Genomic DNA, 19,415 nt, shown 5'->3' on the forward strand with positions numbered 1-19,415 from the left:
TGGTATTTTACCACAATCCCATGAGATCACATTAGAGAGACAGACTTTTTATCATATTATTAATTATTAATTATCATACAGAACAATAGTTTTTAAAGACTTGATTGGACCTTGAGAAGATCAAACAAATGCCACTGCTTATTGTGATTAAATAGGTAATGGACACAAATACAAAAATGTGTTGTTTCATATGTATGTTAAAAAAAATCAGTATAAGTATAAGTTATTGCTCATTTTTAGAGAGATGAGTAAAATATAAGTGAAAAAAGGCAGATGTACTCTCTAAGAAGCAGGAGAGGCAGAGGAAGTCCTGTTTGTCAGTTGCATGGGTTCTGGGCATCATAATAATCTGCAGTGCAATTCTTATATCTATTTAGTCAGGTTAAAACAGGGTTAAAGGCAGTTTGTTTGGAAGAACAGCCGCCCTTGTTTTCTGTTTTGTGTCGAAAATCGAGACTTTATGGAATGGAGAGTTGGAGGTCATAGGCTCGCTTCCCACACCTTGGCTCAGTCGGGCCTGAAGCCAGGCCAGGACTGTCCGCTGCATTAGAGAGGTATGAACCATTAATAGCTCTTCTGTTGCCTCTCAATTTTGAAAGTGTTTCTGGAGGTCGCCCATGAAAATTAACTTTTTAGTCTTGCATGCTGATCTCATAGCAAGTTGACTTTCATCTACTCTTTCAGAAAAGGTTAGAACAAAAGATAATTTTTTTTAATAGAAATGATTGTCACTGGAGCAATGCCCAAGAGCATTATGATATGTGCTATTTTAAACTGATTCGACTTGAATCAATATAATCTGCATAGTCAATTACCATTGTGGAATTTTTCACCATGGTGTGCACCTCAAATGAATTAACATTCACTAAAACTGTTAAAGGGGACATAGCATGCAAATTCCACTTTGTTAGTGCTTCTACAGGTTAATGTGGGTATCTGGCATGTCTACCAACCCAAAAACTCTGGGGAAAAAACACTCGCGCGTTTTGTTATAGTTCCTCTAAGTCAGAAACGTCATGCTTGAGTGACTCGATTGAGCTTCCTGGGTTTTGTGTCGTAACAAGGCACTGGAAGTCTCCTACATGGTCTTGGCCCCCCACCTCTCTCTTTCTCTCTCTGTCTGTCTGCTTGTGTGCTTGTAGTGGATGGGCAGAGGGGACATTTAATTATGTGATTGGGAAAATTAAAACTCCAGGACAACAGAAGGGAATACAAAGTATGGGATGCATATTTGATAATTTATATCATATAAAATATGTAATTTATATCGTTTAAAATCATGGGGAGAGGGGAGGGGGAGCTGGCTCATTAGCATTTAAAGGAACAGGCACTCAAAACAGGTCACTCTGTGGAGGGCTGTTTTATACAGGGTAAAAAGGGTGCTGTTTTAAATGATCCTTGTGGTATTTTGACCAAAGTATGTTACAGACATTTCATTAAGACCCCAAGGAACCATATCAACTTGTGGTAAAATGGGCATGCTATGTCCCCTTTAACTTAATGACATTTCAGGCACAAAAAGATTTGGTCACCAGGAACTAATTTGAAATACAGCATTATTTAATAATGAACCACATAATGATCATGACAGTCACTTTAAAGAGGCCAAAGGTTCCTTATAACCTCTGATCCATTCAGTATGGATGACACCCAACACCCTTTGGGCCCCAGTGCAAAAACAATAGAAATGCTGTAGTACTATGTTTTTGATGTATCATGGTTCTTCCTATGACGTCCCAATTCCCACCAACAGTGCCACAAGAAAGGCACAGTTTCCCAGACAGAATAGGACCATCAGCAGGATGACTGTTATCTGTTAAAAAAATGCAATTTATATTAGAAATCAGCAGTGTGGTCTGTATATTTTTTAAATTTTTTGGCATTTTATCTTACCTTTTTCGATTTCAAAGTATCTGTAATCCAAAGAAAATGCCAAAGTTAAAGCTACTACAAGATACTTAAAAACCAACATTTTCCACATTAAATAATTTACATTTAATTTTGTGTGTGTAGTCAACACAAAGAGGACCCTTGAATATCTTACTGACATATGATGCACTCTCACGCTCCCCCCACCTAAGGCTACACAACAAATAATAATACTAAATTACAGGACAAGAAACAAGTGTTTACCTGTATTGCTGACCGTGCAATTTAAATGCACCTCCAGGAGGATGTAGCACAAAGCTTCCCATCCAACAAAACCACCCATCACTTTCATCAGCCAACGGTCCAGTGTGCTATCAATCAACTTCAGACCGGTAAATATGGCTGCCACTGTGTGAAGTCACATAAAATAAGTCACTTCAAGGGTTGTCAGTTTGTATGTAGTTTAATTAATTATTAACCTTTGACAGAGTGTACCAAAGCAGAACATAAAATGTCTGTCAATGCAAAATGAAAGACAAAAGCTTACCAGCCAAAGTTTTTATAACCACAGCATTTAAAGAATGGGACCAGTTGAACAGAAATCTCCTGTCAAGTAAAGAAGAAACATATTAAATGATCAGCTGATGACATAAGCTTGTCCTCACTAGAAGAACGACACTGGTCATTGGTTGCACATGCACGTGTATTTGACTGTACAATTCAATCAGCATAGCGCATACTTCTAAATTGCCTGTGGTGAGTATCATACATTCGTGTCTTGCAAACCAAATCACCGGCCTTACTCAGATTGGTTAGTTAGGAGAGTATACCCACTTCTCCAGGCACCACTACAGCACTGCCCAAAAGTTTGAACAATCCTCTGCACACAGGCAGGATTATGTATACATTTTTTATAAACACAGAGGCAATCCACTCAGCAGGCAGACAGACCTGCTCTTATTACTTATTATTACATTTCATTTAGCTGACACTTTTATCCAAAGCGACTTTCAATAAGTTCATTCAACCATGAGGGTACAAACCCAAAACAACAAGAATCAAGAAAGTACAATTTTCGTCAATAAAGCCAAACTACAAAGTGCTATAGGTATGTGCTCTTGCAGTGCAGCTGGAGTACATGACAGCACACTGCATACGCATTCACGAGACATTATCACAATATGGTAGAGTTGCCTGACTGGGGTTTATACAACTCGTGCAGGGTGTACATCGGCCCTCTAATGAGTCAGATTAAACTCATATTCTCACATTCTTATGGATTCTGGAAATTTTGACGAGGGAGAAGTAGATGTTTCAGGAGTTGTAACAACTTTTTTGTTGAAAAGACAAATCAGGCACAAGTTATCAAAAGTGTGTGATTCTGTTTCTCTCTCTCTCTCACACACAACATGGTACGTACAGTGGATGTTGCTGTCCGCAACGCATCAGTGCCACTACGGGCTGGAGGAATGAGAGGATCATAACCAGGCAGCCCAACACTGGATGGGCTCCCTGCAAACAGAACAAAGCAACACTGACAGTCACTGACATGCCATACCATACATACACCTAACACTATTTCCAGTGCTTGGTTCAGATGGCTACAAAATAAATCTGGATAGTACTTGAGGAATATAAGCACAGAATAATGGAAGCATTTTGAAAAGCATCATAAGACTGAGAAACTTTAATATCAAGCAAGTAATTACACAGATACTACGCCATCACCCTCCTTAATCAGGCCTTGGAGTCGGATGACTCTGCCCCTTGCAGCAATTGTTCTTTGTGATTCCTAAACACGGAGCCCTTTTAAGTACCAAACACCAGCATCTTCTAAAAGCATCCTCCCTGCTGTAACTCTGTCTGTGCCCGGGTCTGTTGATGTGTCCGTGGCTGGTTAACAAGCACCACGGTTTCATATCATGACAACAACAACGTTCTCCTGTCACACAATCACATGTTTTTCCTACATATGCACCTCAGAGTCTTTTGTGTAATCATGAGCCCACGAGCGCAATTTCTTCGCTGCGTGTGGACAGCGTGTTCATGCCTCTGTCTATGCGTAGCATTTCTTTGCCTTTCCTCATCCTTCAGTGTGTGAGAATGTAAACACTCCTCGGTGTCATGTTTATGAGCCTACGTTACAAGTAACTAAGGCGAAATCTGCCAGCTGACGACTGGGCTGCTGCCTGAGGAAAACACGTATGATGGCCATTTTTGTTTCTGTATGTCTTTCTTTTGTCATGGGCGAATTGTACTTCTGTCCACCGTTTTGAACAAAGTTACAGGGATTTTCCCAGGTTTGTGGAGGGCTTAGGTGCTGCACTGTGTGTCATAAAAATAATAATCACAAAACATTGGTAAGACAAGTCTTATAGTGAATGGATTTGAACTGTGATTTTCTCATTCTCCCAATTATCAATACTTGTATTTTATTTATTTAATTATCATTAAAAATTGAATAAATTATAAATTCAGAACAGGATTAGAATAGATGCATATTTTAAATATGAAAAAAACATTATTTCAACAGCAGCAACAGTAATATTTACAACAGCCCAATCACAATAAACACAATATCTCACAGGAAAGAAATCTGAGTTTAAGTAGAACAAATAATATTTTTGACATCAAAAATACTGTGGAAAACGAAAAGTCACTGTGTGTTTGTTTTCAGGTCATCAAATTTTCTCATGATATTTCATTCTGCCAGGCAAACATGCCTCGTATAGAGAGGAGATTAAACATAAAAAGGGGCAGAGGCTGCTAGAGGCATTGGACCCCTGACCAGCTGGATTTCCCATGGTTCAGCAACAACAGTGACAGCAGCAACCTCTCTAGCAACCCCCTCATCAGCAACTTTTAGTCAGTTATGGTTTTGGTTTGGTTTTGTATTTATATAGCGCTTTTCTAGTCTTGATGACCACTCAAAGCTCTTCACAGTACTGCTTTAAATTCACCCATTCACACACACATTCATACAATGCATCTATTAGCAGCACTTTGTTGTTCTATGAGGGGCAATTCGGGCATCTTGCCGAAGGACACTTCGGCATTCAGATTGGGAAGACTGGGGATTAAACTGCCGACCTTCAGGTTGGAGGACGACCGCTCTACCCCTCAGCCACAGCCGCCCACAGTTATGTCAGCATATGAGCCTTTTTCCATGTGCCCCTGTTGAAATTTGAGCACCTGCCCCTCTAATAATAGGGGTCAACTGGTGTAACTGGTTACACCATTTGAAATTTTAATTTAAATTCAAATTTAGCAGGCAATATGATGGACATGGTCTTGTTGTAAAGATTTTAAGAATATTTCCTGATAATAAATACTTATTTTACAATTAAGATAAATTATGAACGTATACCTGGGGTCATACTATTTGACAAGTACCCAAACACACCTGACCAGAACCTGAAAAAATGTTCAGCACTTAGGCTCATAATGGGTCCTTTTGTGTGATATTGTGTTTTCTTGAACAATTTAGCAAAATGACTCCTTGAATGGTGATTACACCACCTCGACGCTAAGAAGTTGACTTGACTCACTTGATTCCCCAAAATTAATAATAATTTTCAGAACAATTTTTTTTCCATTTATTTTATATAATATTAATCAAAAAACTAGTTGATATGGTGTTTTATTGAGAATTTCACTGTTTTTAAACAAGTTTAATTATTTGGTACAAAGTTTTTTGGGTTACACTACACTGACATTATTGCCATCATACCCCAAATATTCTCTCATAATTGAATAAATCCTGAAATTTTAGACTCGTTCCTCAAGACAAGAATTTATGCAAGTAATTTGTAATTTTATTTAAAAAATGTAATCAATTTAATTTTAACTAAACCATAGGGACACAACAAATGAGCGTCATGTTATTGACCCTGCAGCCATTTCATCCTGTCACAAGGGTTTCCGAAACAGATCAGTGTTTAATCATCCACTGGTGAAAAGATTCCTGAAAGGCGTTCAGAGACACGGACCTGTGCCTTACGCTCTTACCCCTCAGTGGAATCTGGTACTGGTTTTACGCTCGCTTGTAAAACCACCATCTGAACCTCTGGTTTCTTTAAAGTTTCTGTCAGTCATAACAGCTCTGCTTTTGGCTCTGACTTCTGCAAAAAGAGTCAGTAATCCAGCTTTGCTCTTCGCGGCTCCTTCCTGCCTTAGAATCAAGGAGATGTTTTTTTTACACCCTAATTTTACACCCTAACCTGGCTTTTACACTAGCTCCTTTAGATCAAGGGTGATAACTCTGGATGGATTCTTTCCTCCTACTCACAACTCTGAGGAGGAGGCTACGTCTCATCTTCTCTACCCAGTTCATGCACTTCTCTGTTACGTTGCACGCACAGCTGAATTGCGTCACTCCCAGTGTTTATTTGTGCACTACAGAGAGCAGTTTCGGCTCCGGCTTCTCCATGATGAACTGTTTTGACAGAGAGATACACTGTTTTTCATAAGATTACAATTCTACAAAAAAAGGTTTTGTAGAAAAAAAAATTACAATTTTACTTCCTCTGGCGATTATGAGACCTGTGGTGCACCATTACACATGATGCAGTATCTGGTGATTATAGTTTAAATTTATGGAAATGTGTTTTTTTGCTTGTGGTACTGGACAGGCCCAGTGAGGCATAGACTACATCACGCGTCACCTTTAAACAACTAGCAATAGTCTTAAAAGGAGAAGCCTATACAAAATAGAATGTTATATATGGTAACTCCAGATTAGGCGCAGCTGTTTAAGCTATTGGACTCAGATTTTAATTATCTGAATGGCAATGACCTTCAATGATAAGCAGATTCAATTATTTGATGCTGAGGGAAAAAAAAATATATGAATCCCAGTAGAGCTGGTACACTGACTTTAGACCAGGCCTTGACATGTGAAAATGAGAGGATGAAGGCAATGATTGTGGCTGCTACCGTAACACACATCACTGCTACATGGACCTGGAGAAACACAAACAGTCAAAGTCAAGTCAAACATATGCTGCTGTAGAGAACTCAGTAGATGTGCAGGCTCAATTGTGCATTATAGTTAGGGGTGGTTCGGTAGGTTTGTTAATTTCGTAGAATAATTACATGATAATTTGATTAGTGAAAATAAGAAACAATTTAAAATCACAGTATAATATAAAATCAGATGGTTTAGTTTGTTGTTTGAATTATGGTTGTCCTACTGTATTATAATTTTTTTGTTTAGATCTCACAGAAAAGATCAACCTGCAGCAAACTGAAATGTTATTTTATTTTATCATTTGAAGTTTTCATGGTTTTTCTCATGCTAAAAAGGCAAGCTGATCATGGCATACATATATAGTATACCCTTTTCATGCAAATTTCCCCTTTGCGGGACTAATAAAGGACTCAAGTCTCACCAGAAACCAGACATCTTTGCCCCACAGGTTGTGTCCTTTGGTCACTCCTTTCAGATATCGGGCTACCATCATTCCTAGTGATCCTGTGGTCATCCAGGCTATCAGCATTAGTGCTCCTGAAACCAAAGAGTTGTATAAATATCTATTACTTCCATTTCCAATATGACCTTCATGTTGTGGTACTCTCAATAAACTTTGTCTGTCGTTTTGGATGAAACAATTGGGCTCGGGCATGTAAGTCCCTCCATCCCAAACTGTATCAACCAGAGCACTTCACATCCTAGTGCTTTAGCTTATTTTATTCCTCTGCACCAACGACAGCCAGTGGCCGAAGGCATTATGTTTTTTGGTTGTCCGTCCGTCTGTCAGTCCATCCGTCCATCCGTCCATCCGTCCTATTCTCGTGAACGCCATATCTCAAGAATGCCTTGGAGGAATTTCTTCAAATTTGATTAGATTTTGGGAGCCAAAGGTCAAGGTCCATAAAAAAATTATCCCTCAAGTCATAAGTTAACGATTCAGCCATCTATTGTATACAAACTGGTGCATACCCAGCCATAAACTGCACAACATGTTTTTATCACATATTTCAGTCACTTGTCTAAGGTCGGTCTAAAAGATGAGATTAACTTCTATCTAAAACAACTAAACAGTCAATGCAATGTGCCAGGGGCGGCTCCTGGTATAGGCGACATAGGCGGTTGCCTAGGGCGCAAAATGCAGAGAGGGCGCCACAAGAGGCTGATTTATCATGACGTGATACATGCAATGTTAACCAATGCAGTAACGTCACACCATGGTTCTCTAACCCCGAAGCGCTGGGAAGCGCTTGGAAAACACACTGAAAATCGATATTAAATGATATATTATATGTTATATATATGATTAAATATGCATCCGATACTTTTGATATCCCCGCTGTTCTCCTGGAGCTTTAATTTCCCAGACTTTTGACCCCACAGTACATACCCCACAGTACATAATCTGATGAAATTTCCCCATCTTTAATTATCTTCGGGGCGCTTCCGCGTTATTTAACCCAGCGTTAGACTGCAGTTACAGTCAAATATGAGTCAAAAAAGGTTACCTTTAAAAGGTGTAGTTGCTCTTACAGTCCTTGGTACTTACTATCGGGCTCCTTTTTCCTAATATTACTGTCCACTGGGATTGCCACATCTATCATTACTCATTACCTTGTCTGTTCTTTGTCCTCCAACACTTTGTCTGGTTGGTTAGGTAGCGGCTGTTTATCTGGAATCTGAAGTCCAAGTCTCAACCGCATTTGTAATAATACACAATATAAATTAAAATATGAACTGTCACAATTTCCCTGACACATATTGCTTAGGCCATGTTGCTGACAGGACACAGAACAAAGGGTATGTTTATAGTTAGTATGATAGTAGACATCCATCTGGGCAAGATCTCACCATGTGCTTTGATGACATGAGACCATCCAGCTTTTCCAACAATCTGCGGTCTGGAGATGTCTATCTTGTCAGTGCTGATAAAGGTAGCTGCATGGAACTGGATTTGTCCTGCAGAAGAAACATAAAATAGACTAATGAGTATTCTTCTTCTACTTTTTTGTTGAAATTGAGAATTATAAGTATTTTACTTAGGAGGTGTCAATGGTTATGTTTTTCTCTTATTTGTCATTGGATTGTGTTGAAAATGGAACTAAGATTGATGAAAAGGATTGTAGTGAAATTTCCTAATGCAGTGGTCACCAACCTTTTTGAGTCCAAGATCACGTTTTAATACCTAACGTAAGCTGAGATCTACCACCCTGATATCTTCCAAAAAAACAACTTCTTAGGGTTATATTTATAATTTTTCTGTTAAAGGCTGAATGTACGGGCATAATTATACACAAACAAAGGCAGGTATGCAACTTTATCTATTAAATGCACAATATTCACATTAATATCAATTCATATTTACAGAATCTGTCCAATGCACAATATTTAGCTTCTCAGTTCAACAGTATGTTCTGCAGAGGAGCTGCTACTGCAGCACAATGTTTTTACATAGGCTTTGCCTTGAATATGGCCATAAATATGACTATTTCCTTGTATAAAAGTGTATTTAGTCCTGTGTATAAAATAAATACCAGTACTATACAGTATATAGCCGTGCATCTTCCGCTCCTGCAAATATTTCACAATAAAAAAAACTTTTTTAAACAAAAGAATGGATTCGGTCAACAGAAACGCTGGAGTGCTTTTATCTAGAAACGCATACAGAAAGTGTTGCAACAATTTATGTTTGTGACATAAATTCAACCGATAAACATTAAAACTGAGGTAAAAGAAAATTGTCTCTGTTTATTCTGCTGTGAAACACAATGTGTATCTGTCTATGTCACAAACGTACTTAAAACACTTTCTGAACCCATTTCAAAGTAAAAACACTCCAGTGTTTAACTTTTCTGAACTTTCTGGCTTTGACTGTTATTGTGAGACCGGAAGATGCACGTCTTCATAGCGTAGAGTCCTGGTGTTTAGTTTAGTACATGATCTGACTTGTTTTAAAGGAAATGCAGGAGATCTACCAGCAGCTCTGCCGCCAAGAGCGGAAAAACTGCCCGTGTGAACAACCGACACCCATTGTTGTGATTGTGATCACGATCGTGGATCCTGAATCATAGAGCGTGGTGGCAGCAGATTGATTATGGATTATGGTTTCAACTAGATTGCATATATAATATGTCTACTCTCATATACCATTAGTGCCAGTACCACTATCATTACAACAGTCAGGCATTATTTTCTGTATAAATAATTTAAATATTGCTAAATCTCTGCATTTATGTAAGATGATGATGATGAAGAATATGTTGGTTTCTTAACAGACCTCTGAAATGGCCAACATGGAATGTTTTAGTAATAACAGCAGTTCAGTACATCATTTTTACTTTTATATGAGCCACACATGTGAACAGTAATAAAGCTAAATCTGTTTCATTTCATTGACCATAAAGTTTGTGCCAAAAACAGAATCCAGTTGATCATAGGTCACTTTGACAGTTTTGAAAGAAAGCAGCAACTAGCATTACCATAGGCCAACAGCTCATTCCAAACAGGCAGGTTTAGAGCTGGCACTGCACTAGTTTAAAATAATCTCTTAAATTAAAGGATGTCCTGTTATAAAACATACGGACGTCCTTGTTTTAATAGTTATTCATATTTTTCCTCCTGATCACATATAGAGTCCTCCTTCACCTTACAGAATGTTTACATTACCAGAGCTGCTGGGTCCATGAGCAAACATGAGATGGTAGGTTTTGTTGAAGCCCTTGGTCCTCTGAGTAGAAATTGTGTTCATGGATGTGAAGGAACAGCTGATTACTCTGTCCTGCGCTGATGCTCTTACATCAGACACATTCCCCTGATGGACAGTTTAAAAATGATCTCAGTATCAAGTTCAATCCACACAGTAACAATTCACACAAAGTATTAGCAAGTAAAGAGCATTCAATACTGTATGTCACAGTCTTGCAAGCGAAATTCAGATATAAATCTTTGGTCTCAGAGGAACTTCAGTACCAGAGGAACAGCCTGTGGAGCTGTCCGACCTGTTGAGAAGGCATGGTGCAACCCCACTTGGCCGTCACTGCCTTTGCCACAAATATAGATGTCATCATTTCCCTGAGGACAGACAGAAGTATATATGAAAAAGCTTTCCCTTTTTTTTTCCAATCAGAAAATATAGATCCAATTTTTCGAAACAAATAACCCAACCTGATGTTTACAAAAATCTGTGCCAGCAGTGTTTGTTTGGAATAGCAATTGCAATGCAAATATTCTCTTTAACCCTAACCAAAAAGGACTGATGAGACAGCAAAGTGGACAGAATAGACAGCACATTTTTTGTCAGGCAAGGCTTTAGAAATGACAAGTGTCATCCATAGTGCTCCGATGGTTAATTCCCGAGAATCATTGGTGATCAGTTTTGATATTGCGTAGGTCCAAAGTAGTTAACTGGCAAAAATAATGTAAATCCACAGGAAGCATTGGGCACAGTTAGAGCAGATTGTTCAATTGAAATACTAACTGATACACACACATCACTATCCTTTGTTCATGCTTTTTGCTGTCAAGAAATGACTCCTGATTGTCAGTATGGCACTGTTGAAAAATATGGATGTTCATGGATCATAACTAAATGAGTCACTCACATTGTCAGAGCTTATTATATATTTGCTTTTAACAGATATACACATGTGCATCATTCATTCCTATAGAGCATCAGTTGTGTTTTAACCTCCCTAGGTACAACTACTCATCAAACACGAACTCTGTTGGCAGAATATCAAGGTATGTGGTAAGGTCATCTGTTGATGATGATGAAGGTGTTGCCAAATGAGGAGTAATGAGGGCAGGGTGCGTACTTTGTTTGCCACAGGAGGGTTCAGTGAAGAGATTTATGACATTCTGACTTTACCTGGAGGAGTTTGCAATACAGCTCATCCTTTTTTTGTTTTGTAAGGACTTCCACATTTCTCACATGATATTTTTGCATTTTAGATATTTTTGCTTTTAGTATATTTACTGATGTGTGTTCTGCTGACAATTTTACATGTGTCTTCGGAGAAGCACAATTCCACTGTTAAATCTCCAGGTACAGACAAATTATGTAGGCAGACTTTAGAATAATACTGCAAACAATGTGGTGTCAAAAACAAGTATATCGTGAGCCTTATTCTTAGAAGTGTAACAAACATTGAACATTTCATAGATTCAAGCATTTTGTTGTGACATTACCATCATCTGATCATCTGAGAATCCAAAAGAGATGTATCCATTTGAAGGACCTGTCATCTCATATCGGATGGTTTTGTCAGTGGGAGACGACATCATGGCTGACATGAAATAACAGTCGACACTGACTGCAGGGTCACAGTCTGAAGGCCGACTGAAACACATCTTGGTGATACCACAGTCTGCACTGGAGATACTCTTCTGCAGGAAAGAGTCTAAAGATGTATTAATCTGTTCATATAACAACAAGAACACAATTAGATCCTAGTGTTCATGATAGATAGTACAATCGGCAGTCACCCTGCACCCCGGAAACCTGTCATCTATAATGTTTTAAACTTTTTTGAAACTTGGTTATCCAGTTTATTGAGATGTATATATAGGTTAATGAAGCCAAGAGTTTTTTTCCTATGGGGTGCCTCTTGGGGCATTAAGGGGACAGGCCGAGGGCTGTATATATGAGAAAATATACAAATCTAAACCCACATTGGATATGGCTCCTCCAAAGGATCTGGGTGTGGCGATTGGCCAAGACACCCACTGTTTAATTCTCAACTCTATTTGATTCCCCATATTTCCATGTTTCTAGTAAAAACACAAAGCTATGGAGGGAATTGTGGATATTGATTGGCATTTACAGTAGTCGACTGAGTAGAAGTTCATGATGGAAAGTAATGACGACAGCTCACGCTCTGTTGTCAAAGACTTCTCACCACCGCAGATGTAGCCAGGTAATTGGAAAGCATCAGTCCCTGTGGACCAGTGGCTAACTGACAGAATTTCTAGTCACAGCCAAGGAGGGAGTTCAAATTGCTGAAGGCATTACCATTGGAGGCCGAGTTAGTAAACCCCTGAGTGCGTGAGTTACCAAACAGTTGAAGCTGTTTTACAAGAAAAGGAAAAAACCTAAGACAGAAATTTAGATGCAAAAATTATATGATATGAACAGTTAACACAGGGACACAGGACTGCACCTGGGGAAATGTATGTTTCATTTCATGGGGTCTTGGTAAGATTCATAAGATATTGATATTGCTATACTCCCACATCCAACCCAAGGGAAGCCAGTAAGAATGAACTTGTCAACTTTCACCTGATTGATTTCTACTATGTGAAGTATGGTATAACTTTTACATACTGTTTATGGCTGGAGGATGTGTCATCTGTCTATTTTTGATGTTTGGTAGTTAGACAGCTAGTTTCACCCTGTGCCTAATCATCAGTATTACTTACACCCGGTGATGCATGTTGACTTTCTATTGTTGATGTGGTGGTGGAACTGGTTAGCGTTGGTCTAGGCAGACTGGTGGATCCTCCACTGAAGGTCAGGACAAGACTTGTAACATCAACCCAGAATGTCCTATAATTCTGCACAAAGGAGGCACTGCAGAGAAACCAAACCCAGGTTTCATGCATCACAGTAAACACATTGGTATTATTACGTCATGAGCCAGAAATTAAAACTCAGTGTCCTATCTCACTAGAGCATGGTGTAGAAAAGTGAGAAAAAGAGTAGAGCAGACTAGTTGAATTCATCCTTACTGGAACTGAATGGGTTTCCCGTCTCTTGATGCTTCTGATCTCCACGTCACCCAAATAGAAGTCTTAACAGACTCTGATCGGTGAGATACTGCAGAGTTCTGGACACATACACACACACACACACAGACATACACATGCACACGCACACACACAAACATGGACTTTCAATATCATACTGTATGGTTATTTTTTTTTAAAGGTTTGTCAGCATTTTGTCCTTTAAGTCATTTCCATATTTTTTATTTTACTCATTTAGTTACATTGATTGTACACTTCAGTGCTGGCGCTGACATACTCCATACTGTTCCTGAATGCATACTGTGTTGGCTCAGGAGAATTGGAGCTACTGCTGCTGCTCTGCTAACAGTATATCTTCACTTACTGATGACACGTGTAGGGAAGTAGTAAAATGCTAAAATGAAAACAATCAAACAAAGAAACAAAGTAAATTACAGTAAATATTTGTACGCATTGTATTACCTGATTGTTTGATCGAAAAAGAAAAGCTGTTCCCACAGGCGCAATTTGACTTCTTTCCAGGCCACCCTTTTCACGCAAAGCTAGGCTAAAATAGGCTAACCCTATTTGTTGATGTAAAGGTTACCAGATTAGTAAACAAGTAGGCAGCGCTGTAACTCACTGCCCTCTGCCAACTTTTCAGTCTTTTTATCTTTGTCAATTACCATAAGAATCTCCCTCTCTGTTGTCACAACCAAAACTGTGAAAATATGATATTTCCAAGGGCTTTTACTTTGAAAGTCTACATCAGATTGTCCTAATATTGTCTGTGTGACAATCTGAGGTGGTGAGCTGTCATTGTGAAGTGAAATTAATCTGTGGAAACAGGTAGTTTCAGTTTGTTATTTTGTTGCTTTAGTTTAAGTTTTTCTTCAATATAAAATGTATTCATACAGTGGTAATGGGAAATAAATTGATTTATCCTTAGTTTTGTATTGGTCAACTTAACTTCCTTCAGTTAAATTAATTTGTGTATTTTAATTAATTAATTAATTTGCTTAATTCATTCATGCATTCACAGACTGAACAAATGTCGGTCGCTTTTATTTTGAAATCACTCTAACACTCTTGTAACTTAAAGGGAGACCTATTATGCTTTTTTTGGGGGTTAATCATTTTTTATTAGGGGCACTAGATGAAAAGGTTTACAGGCTGTTTAAAAAATGCTTTAGTTTGTTTATTCTCTATAAATTGCTGCCCCCCCTCCTTAGAAAGCCCAGTCTGCTGTGATTGGCCAGCTGGGAGCCGTTTCACCACTCGTTTACTGTAGGAGAGAATAGCTTCCTCTGCTGTGGACTGCTATTCAGGCATACTGTATACATTCACACAAAAACATATATAACCACTAGAGGACAGGGAAAGACTGAAAAGCATAATAGGTCTACTTTGATGTTTGAAAACAATGTGCATTATGAAATGATAGTTTGACCGTATGTTTTGGAGTAGAGGCTGGCTTGATCGCAGTCCTGTGCAGCTGCACAGTGTGAGTGTCACTTGACTGACCTGGGGCCTCATTTATAACCGCTGTGTGTGTACGCACAAAACGGGGCCTGAAGGATGCGTAAGCCACTTCTCACGCAAACCTTGGGATTTATAAAAACTAACTTGACAGGAGAATGTACGCACTTGTACGCTAACTCTGACACATGCATGTGAACATTTTGGAGACGGGAAAGTGACGATGCTGATGTGAGGTGGTGAACTGAAGCCAGATTATTGATCCACTTTATCATTAACATTCAAATCGACAGCTTTAGTTGTGCTCGCGCGACATAACTTTTCCACAAGAACCTTCAATTGCAAATTATATAAAACAACTTACAGCAAATTACGTTCAGATACTATGAAACAGCAAAGTTGCAGAGAAGAGTTATTAATGTTTTTTAATAATATCTTCTAACACTGTGCGTGTATCATCATGACGAGTGTGTGTATAATATTGCTGCAGTGAAAGAAACAAAAAGTATTTTATCCCATGATGATGACTAATCAGCTGATATAGATTCTATAGATCTGGGATCTTGTATCTTTGTGCTGAATTAAGTCCAGTATTACACAGGCTGACCTGACAGAACCAAAAGATCCCAGTACAAACACAAGTACAAACCACTCTGGTTTATTAGCCAACAGGTCTGTGTGTTGTATGATTAACACTGTATAATATTTACCCTTCTATATAGAGTCTCTTTCAATCATTAAAAAAAAAATTCGTTAAAATTGTATAGATTGGGGACATCACATCTGTCTCTGAATTTAATCATCCTGCAGTTTTGGATGATTAAAACATACGAGCAGTCGATTCAACAAGTTCCCTCACATTCTGACAGTCTGAAGCGATTCTTTTTTTGCCTCCACCTTTGAATTAGATATTTTTTTTAATTTCAGGCCCCGTTCTTTCTATCATCCTCACTCTCACTCACTGTATTAACAGCAGCAGCAGCAGTGTATCATTGTCTTTTCTTTATTAGTGACATCACTGCTGTGGCCACCAAACAATATGTCTTTCTTCACCTCTACCTCACAAACAAACACCCCAATGTGGGAGTCTGAAAGTTGCGCTTCTTCTTTTCATCGCTTCATTCCATGATTCACAGAAGAAACCCATTGGTCAGCAGGACAATTTAAGATCATGAGGTAACATGTAGAGGGCAGACTTTGAGGCAGATTCACGTACGCACGTTTCCAGGTGGAGTGTGATATATAAAGGGAACATTGCCTCAAGGTGTGCGTGCGCAGGGTTTTTTAAATCTGAATCTTTTTTTGCTATACAACATTCTCGGCTTTTGTGCGCACGTACACTTTTATGAATCCTAAGCACTGTTTTATAAATGAGGCCCCTGGTCCCTTCCTGGCCAACATGTCACTTATTTTGCTGCATCTGAGGCAAGAGCTTCTTTCTTCCTAATTCTCTCCCTCTCTGCTCCACCTTTCCTTTTTGCTGAGCTGTAATATCATTTGACTGCTATGTGTGACGCAGAGGGCTTCATAGAGGAAGTGAGAAAAAAACTTGAATATTTAGTAATTTATGATAATGTTAATTGGGCAATGGATGATGGTCCAGTGGACCAAAATGCTGTAAATAAATAAGTGCTACAATGTTAAGTAAGCATGGGGCATCATATACAGTTTTGCCAGCTGTCGGCCAGCATGTTGTTCACATTACAGTCTGCTGTATGGGAGTATACTCACAGGTCTCTGGCTGCAGATGAGCAGCTGAGCAGCCCCTGGCGTCAGCTCAAAGGAGCCCACTGGAGACTGCCCCCCCACTTCTCTTGCTTGTAACAGGAAACCAATGAATGGTGCTGAGCCCAGAGCCAGGAGCTGAACTGAAAAATAATTAGATCAGTGCTTTTAGCCATGAAAGTCATACCGATAACGAATCCAGATATTTAGTTTCATAAAGCGTTACATTTAGCAGACAGCATGGTCATTCATTTTTAGCACAACATGATCTTTTGAAGTAAATCCTTAGGACTCATTTTACATGGCCAAGATTTTGTCATTTATCTAAATAATAAATTTTTGGGCAGTTAAATATGACCATCAAGAGTCCAACGGTGCAACAGATCAGATTCACAATCATTGTGAATGAGGTGTTTCAATTAGGACCATAATCACCAAATATTTATATATATAAAACATATTTCTAAGTATTATACAAGAAGGCCAATTCTCAGTGATTTGAGAACCATGAAATAAATGAACCATGGAATACAATCCTCTATTTTATTGTGGGAGAGACAAAAATCACAGTAACTGATATCATAAAACCTGGACAAAATCGAATCCCAAACTATGTGCAATGAGAGCTAGAGGGAAGAAAGAAGCTGTTATTCTTTTCATGATTAATACACTTCGCTCCAGGTTTAGATAAGCCTGTTGCTTACCTTTGACCTCCTCTCCCAGTTTGTAACTGCTGTGGTCTGTAGTGATGGTGTAGGGCGCTGGTTCTGTCTGTGGTCTCAACCCAGAGTGGTGGGGTTGCATGTCTTTACAGCTGTCCATAATTTGACCTGAACTGTAGCAACAAACAACCGGAGCAATACACACCAGTAACAACACATTATAGTCCATTGCAAAAAAATGATTGGACTCCAATCTGCTCATGAATAGAGCTGGTGGAAAACATGAACTGATTCAAGGCTTCTATTCAGGTGAGGGGAGCTCAGGTGGAGTCTGTGAGAAAACAATGACTGAGAGGAGGGGGGAAGGGAGGACGGCTCTGTGGAATAATGGGAGGAGGCAACTAACCAACAATCACAACTATTCCCTGTTCATAATAACAGGATAGACGGAGAGTGCTTGTGTGAGCAGGAGAAAGACAGACAGCTGTGTAAATGTGGTTTCTGTTGTTGTCAGGCTATGGATTCCCCTGCTTGTTACAATAGTAAACGCACAGACAAACATACAAATTTACATTTAAAGAGCAGTACAGCCTGTATCACCAATATTGCATTCCGAGCCCCTCATATACTTCACAGAGAGGCTCTGCTGACAATGTCTTTGGCAGTTTTGTTGTTGGTGTAACTGTCTTACCTTCAGTCCAAGAACAAATCATCTTAAAAAAACAAATCATAAGCCGGGATTCCTTGGTTGTAGCTGGCATGGTCTGTTTACTCCATGTAGAAGGGGCTGGTAATGATCCTTCTATGGCTCCCCCGATGAGCAGATTCTCTCTAAAGTGTGTTGTCTTAGCCATGCCTCCCAGAACTGCAGCATTTTTTATTTCATTTCCAGGAAGAGGCCCTTCAGCCAAAACTAAAGTAACACTTTAATTTCTTATCATGATCCTATTTGCTTCCTGTCCACAATTTTAACTATTCGATTACATTTTTTTGTATTTTTTTGTAAATCATAATATACACGATCTCAAGGCACTTCACATAAAAGGTGGAGACCTTAAAAATTGTCGAGAATCCCAAAAGTTCCCACACTTGGGCGACTGTGGAGAGAAAAAACTCCCCCATTAACTGGAATTTGAATTGTATAGGGAGACAATGCAGAGAAGCTAAGAAAGGAGTAATATGATCTCTCCTTTTAGTTCCTGACAGCACTTGTGCTGCAGCATTTTGGACCAACTGGAGGCTTTTCACAGACTACCTGGGACATTCTGATAATGAAGAATTACAATAGTCCAGTTTAGAGGTAATGCACCATCCTTCTCAGACAGGTTGTTTCTTATTTTCCTGACATTGCACAGGCCGAAGACCACCGTCAGACCTGTTTTATGTGAGGGTCAAATGACATGTTCAAACAAAACTCCACCGTTGCTCACAGTAGAGCTGGGAGCCAAACTTATACCAGCCAAGGTAACTATGTAGTCAGACCATGTTTCTCTAAGATGTTAAGGGCCAAGTACGATGTCCTTTGTTTTGTCTGAATTTAGGAGTACAAATTCTGGGTCATCCAGGCCTTAATGTGTTCAACTACACAATTATATGTCATCATAAGAGGCTTGAGTGGTGTGATGCTGCTTGTGACCAAGCAGTTAGATGACAACAAACCCAAATCATGTAATTTATAGAAATATGCAGCATTACAAGATAAACACACCGAGCTTTGTTTAGTGTGTTGGTGTTGTTGGGCAGTGTAGTGGGGATGAAAGTGCGTGAGGAGTACCAGTAAATGATTTCAACAGTACACCATGACATGGCAGAATTAAAAAAGGAAAAAAACAGCAGGATAAATTTTCCCTTAACATGGGCAAAAAGAGTTTTGTTGCTGTTCTCATTAAAGACAAAGCATTAGACCCCTGGAGTTGTCATCAATAAAAAAAAAAACTTATACTTATGCCAAGTTTTACTACACTGAGTGTTAACAATGCAGTTGTATG

The 19,415-nt window shown here is 39.0% G+C and overlaps 1 protein-coding gene across 1 annotated transcript; it reads right to left on the reverse strand.

The window, feature by feature from the left end:
* Positions 1 to 1,539: 1,539 nt before the first annotated feature.
* Positions 1,540 to 17,756, reverse strand: zgc:163022 (putative ferric-chelate reductase 1). The gene is made up of 15 exons (XM_035142688.2): positions 17,470 to 17,756; positions 16,772 to 16,908; positions 13,565 to 13,662; positions 13,256 to 13,406; positions 12,026 to 12,223; positions 10,808 to 10,909; positions 10,505 to 10,649; positions 8,690 to 8,797; positions 7,260 to 7,375; positions 6,745 to 6,831; positions 3,290 to 3,381; positions 2,417 to 2,475; positions 2,134 to 2,277; positions 1,894 to 1,913; positions 1,540 to 1,813 (listed from the first exon to the last, which is right to left on the reverse strand). The coding sequence occupies exons 1-15, from the start codon at positions 17,687 to 17,689 to the stop codon at positions 1,727 to 1,729; spliced, it is 1,764 nt and encodes a 587-aa protein (XP_034998579.2). The 5' UTR covers positions 17,690 to 17,756; the 3' UTR covers positions 1,540 to 1,726.
* Positions 17,757 to 19,415: the final 1,659 nt, after the last annotated feature.

The sequence above is a fragment of the Hippoglossus stenolepis genome, chromosome 19 (genome assembly GCF_022539355.2).
Source record: "Hippoglossus stenolepis isolate QCI-W04-F060 chromosome 19, HSTE1.2, whole genome shotgun sequence".
Taxonomy (NCBI): Eukaryota; Metazoa; Chordata; class Actinopteri; order Pleuronectiformes; family Pleuronectidae; genus Hippoglossus; species Hippoglossus stenolepis.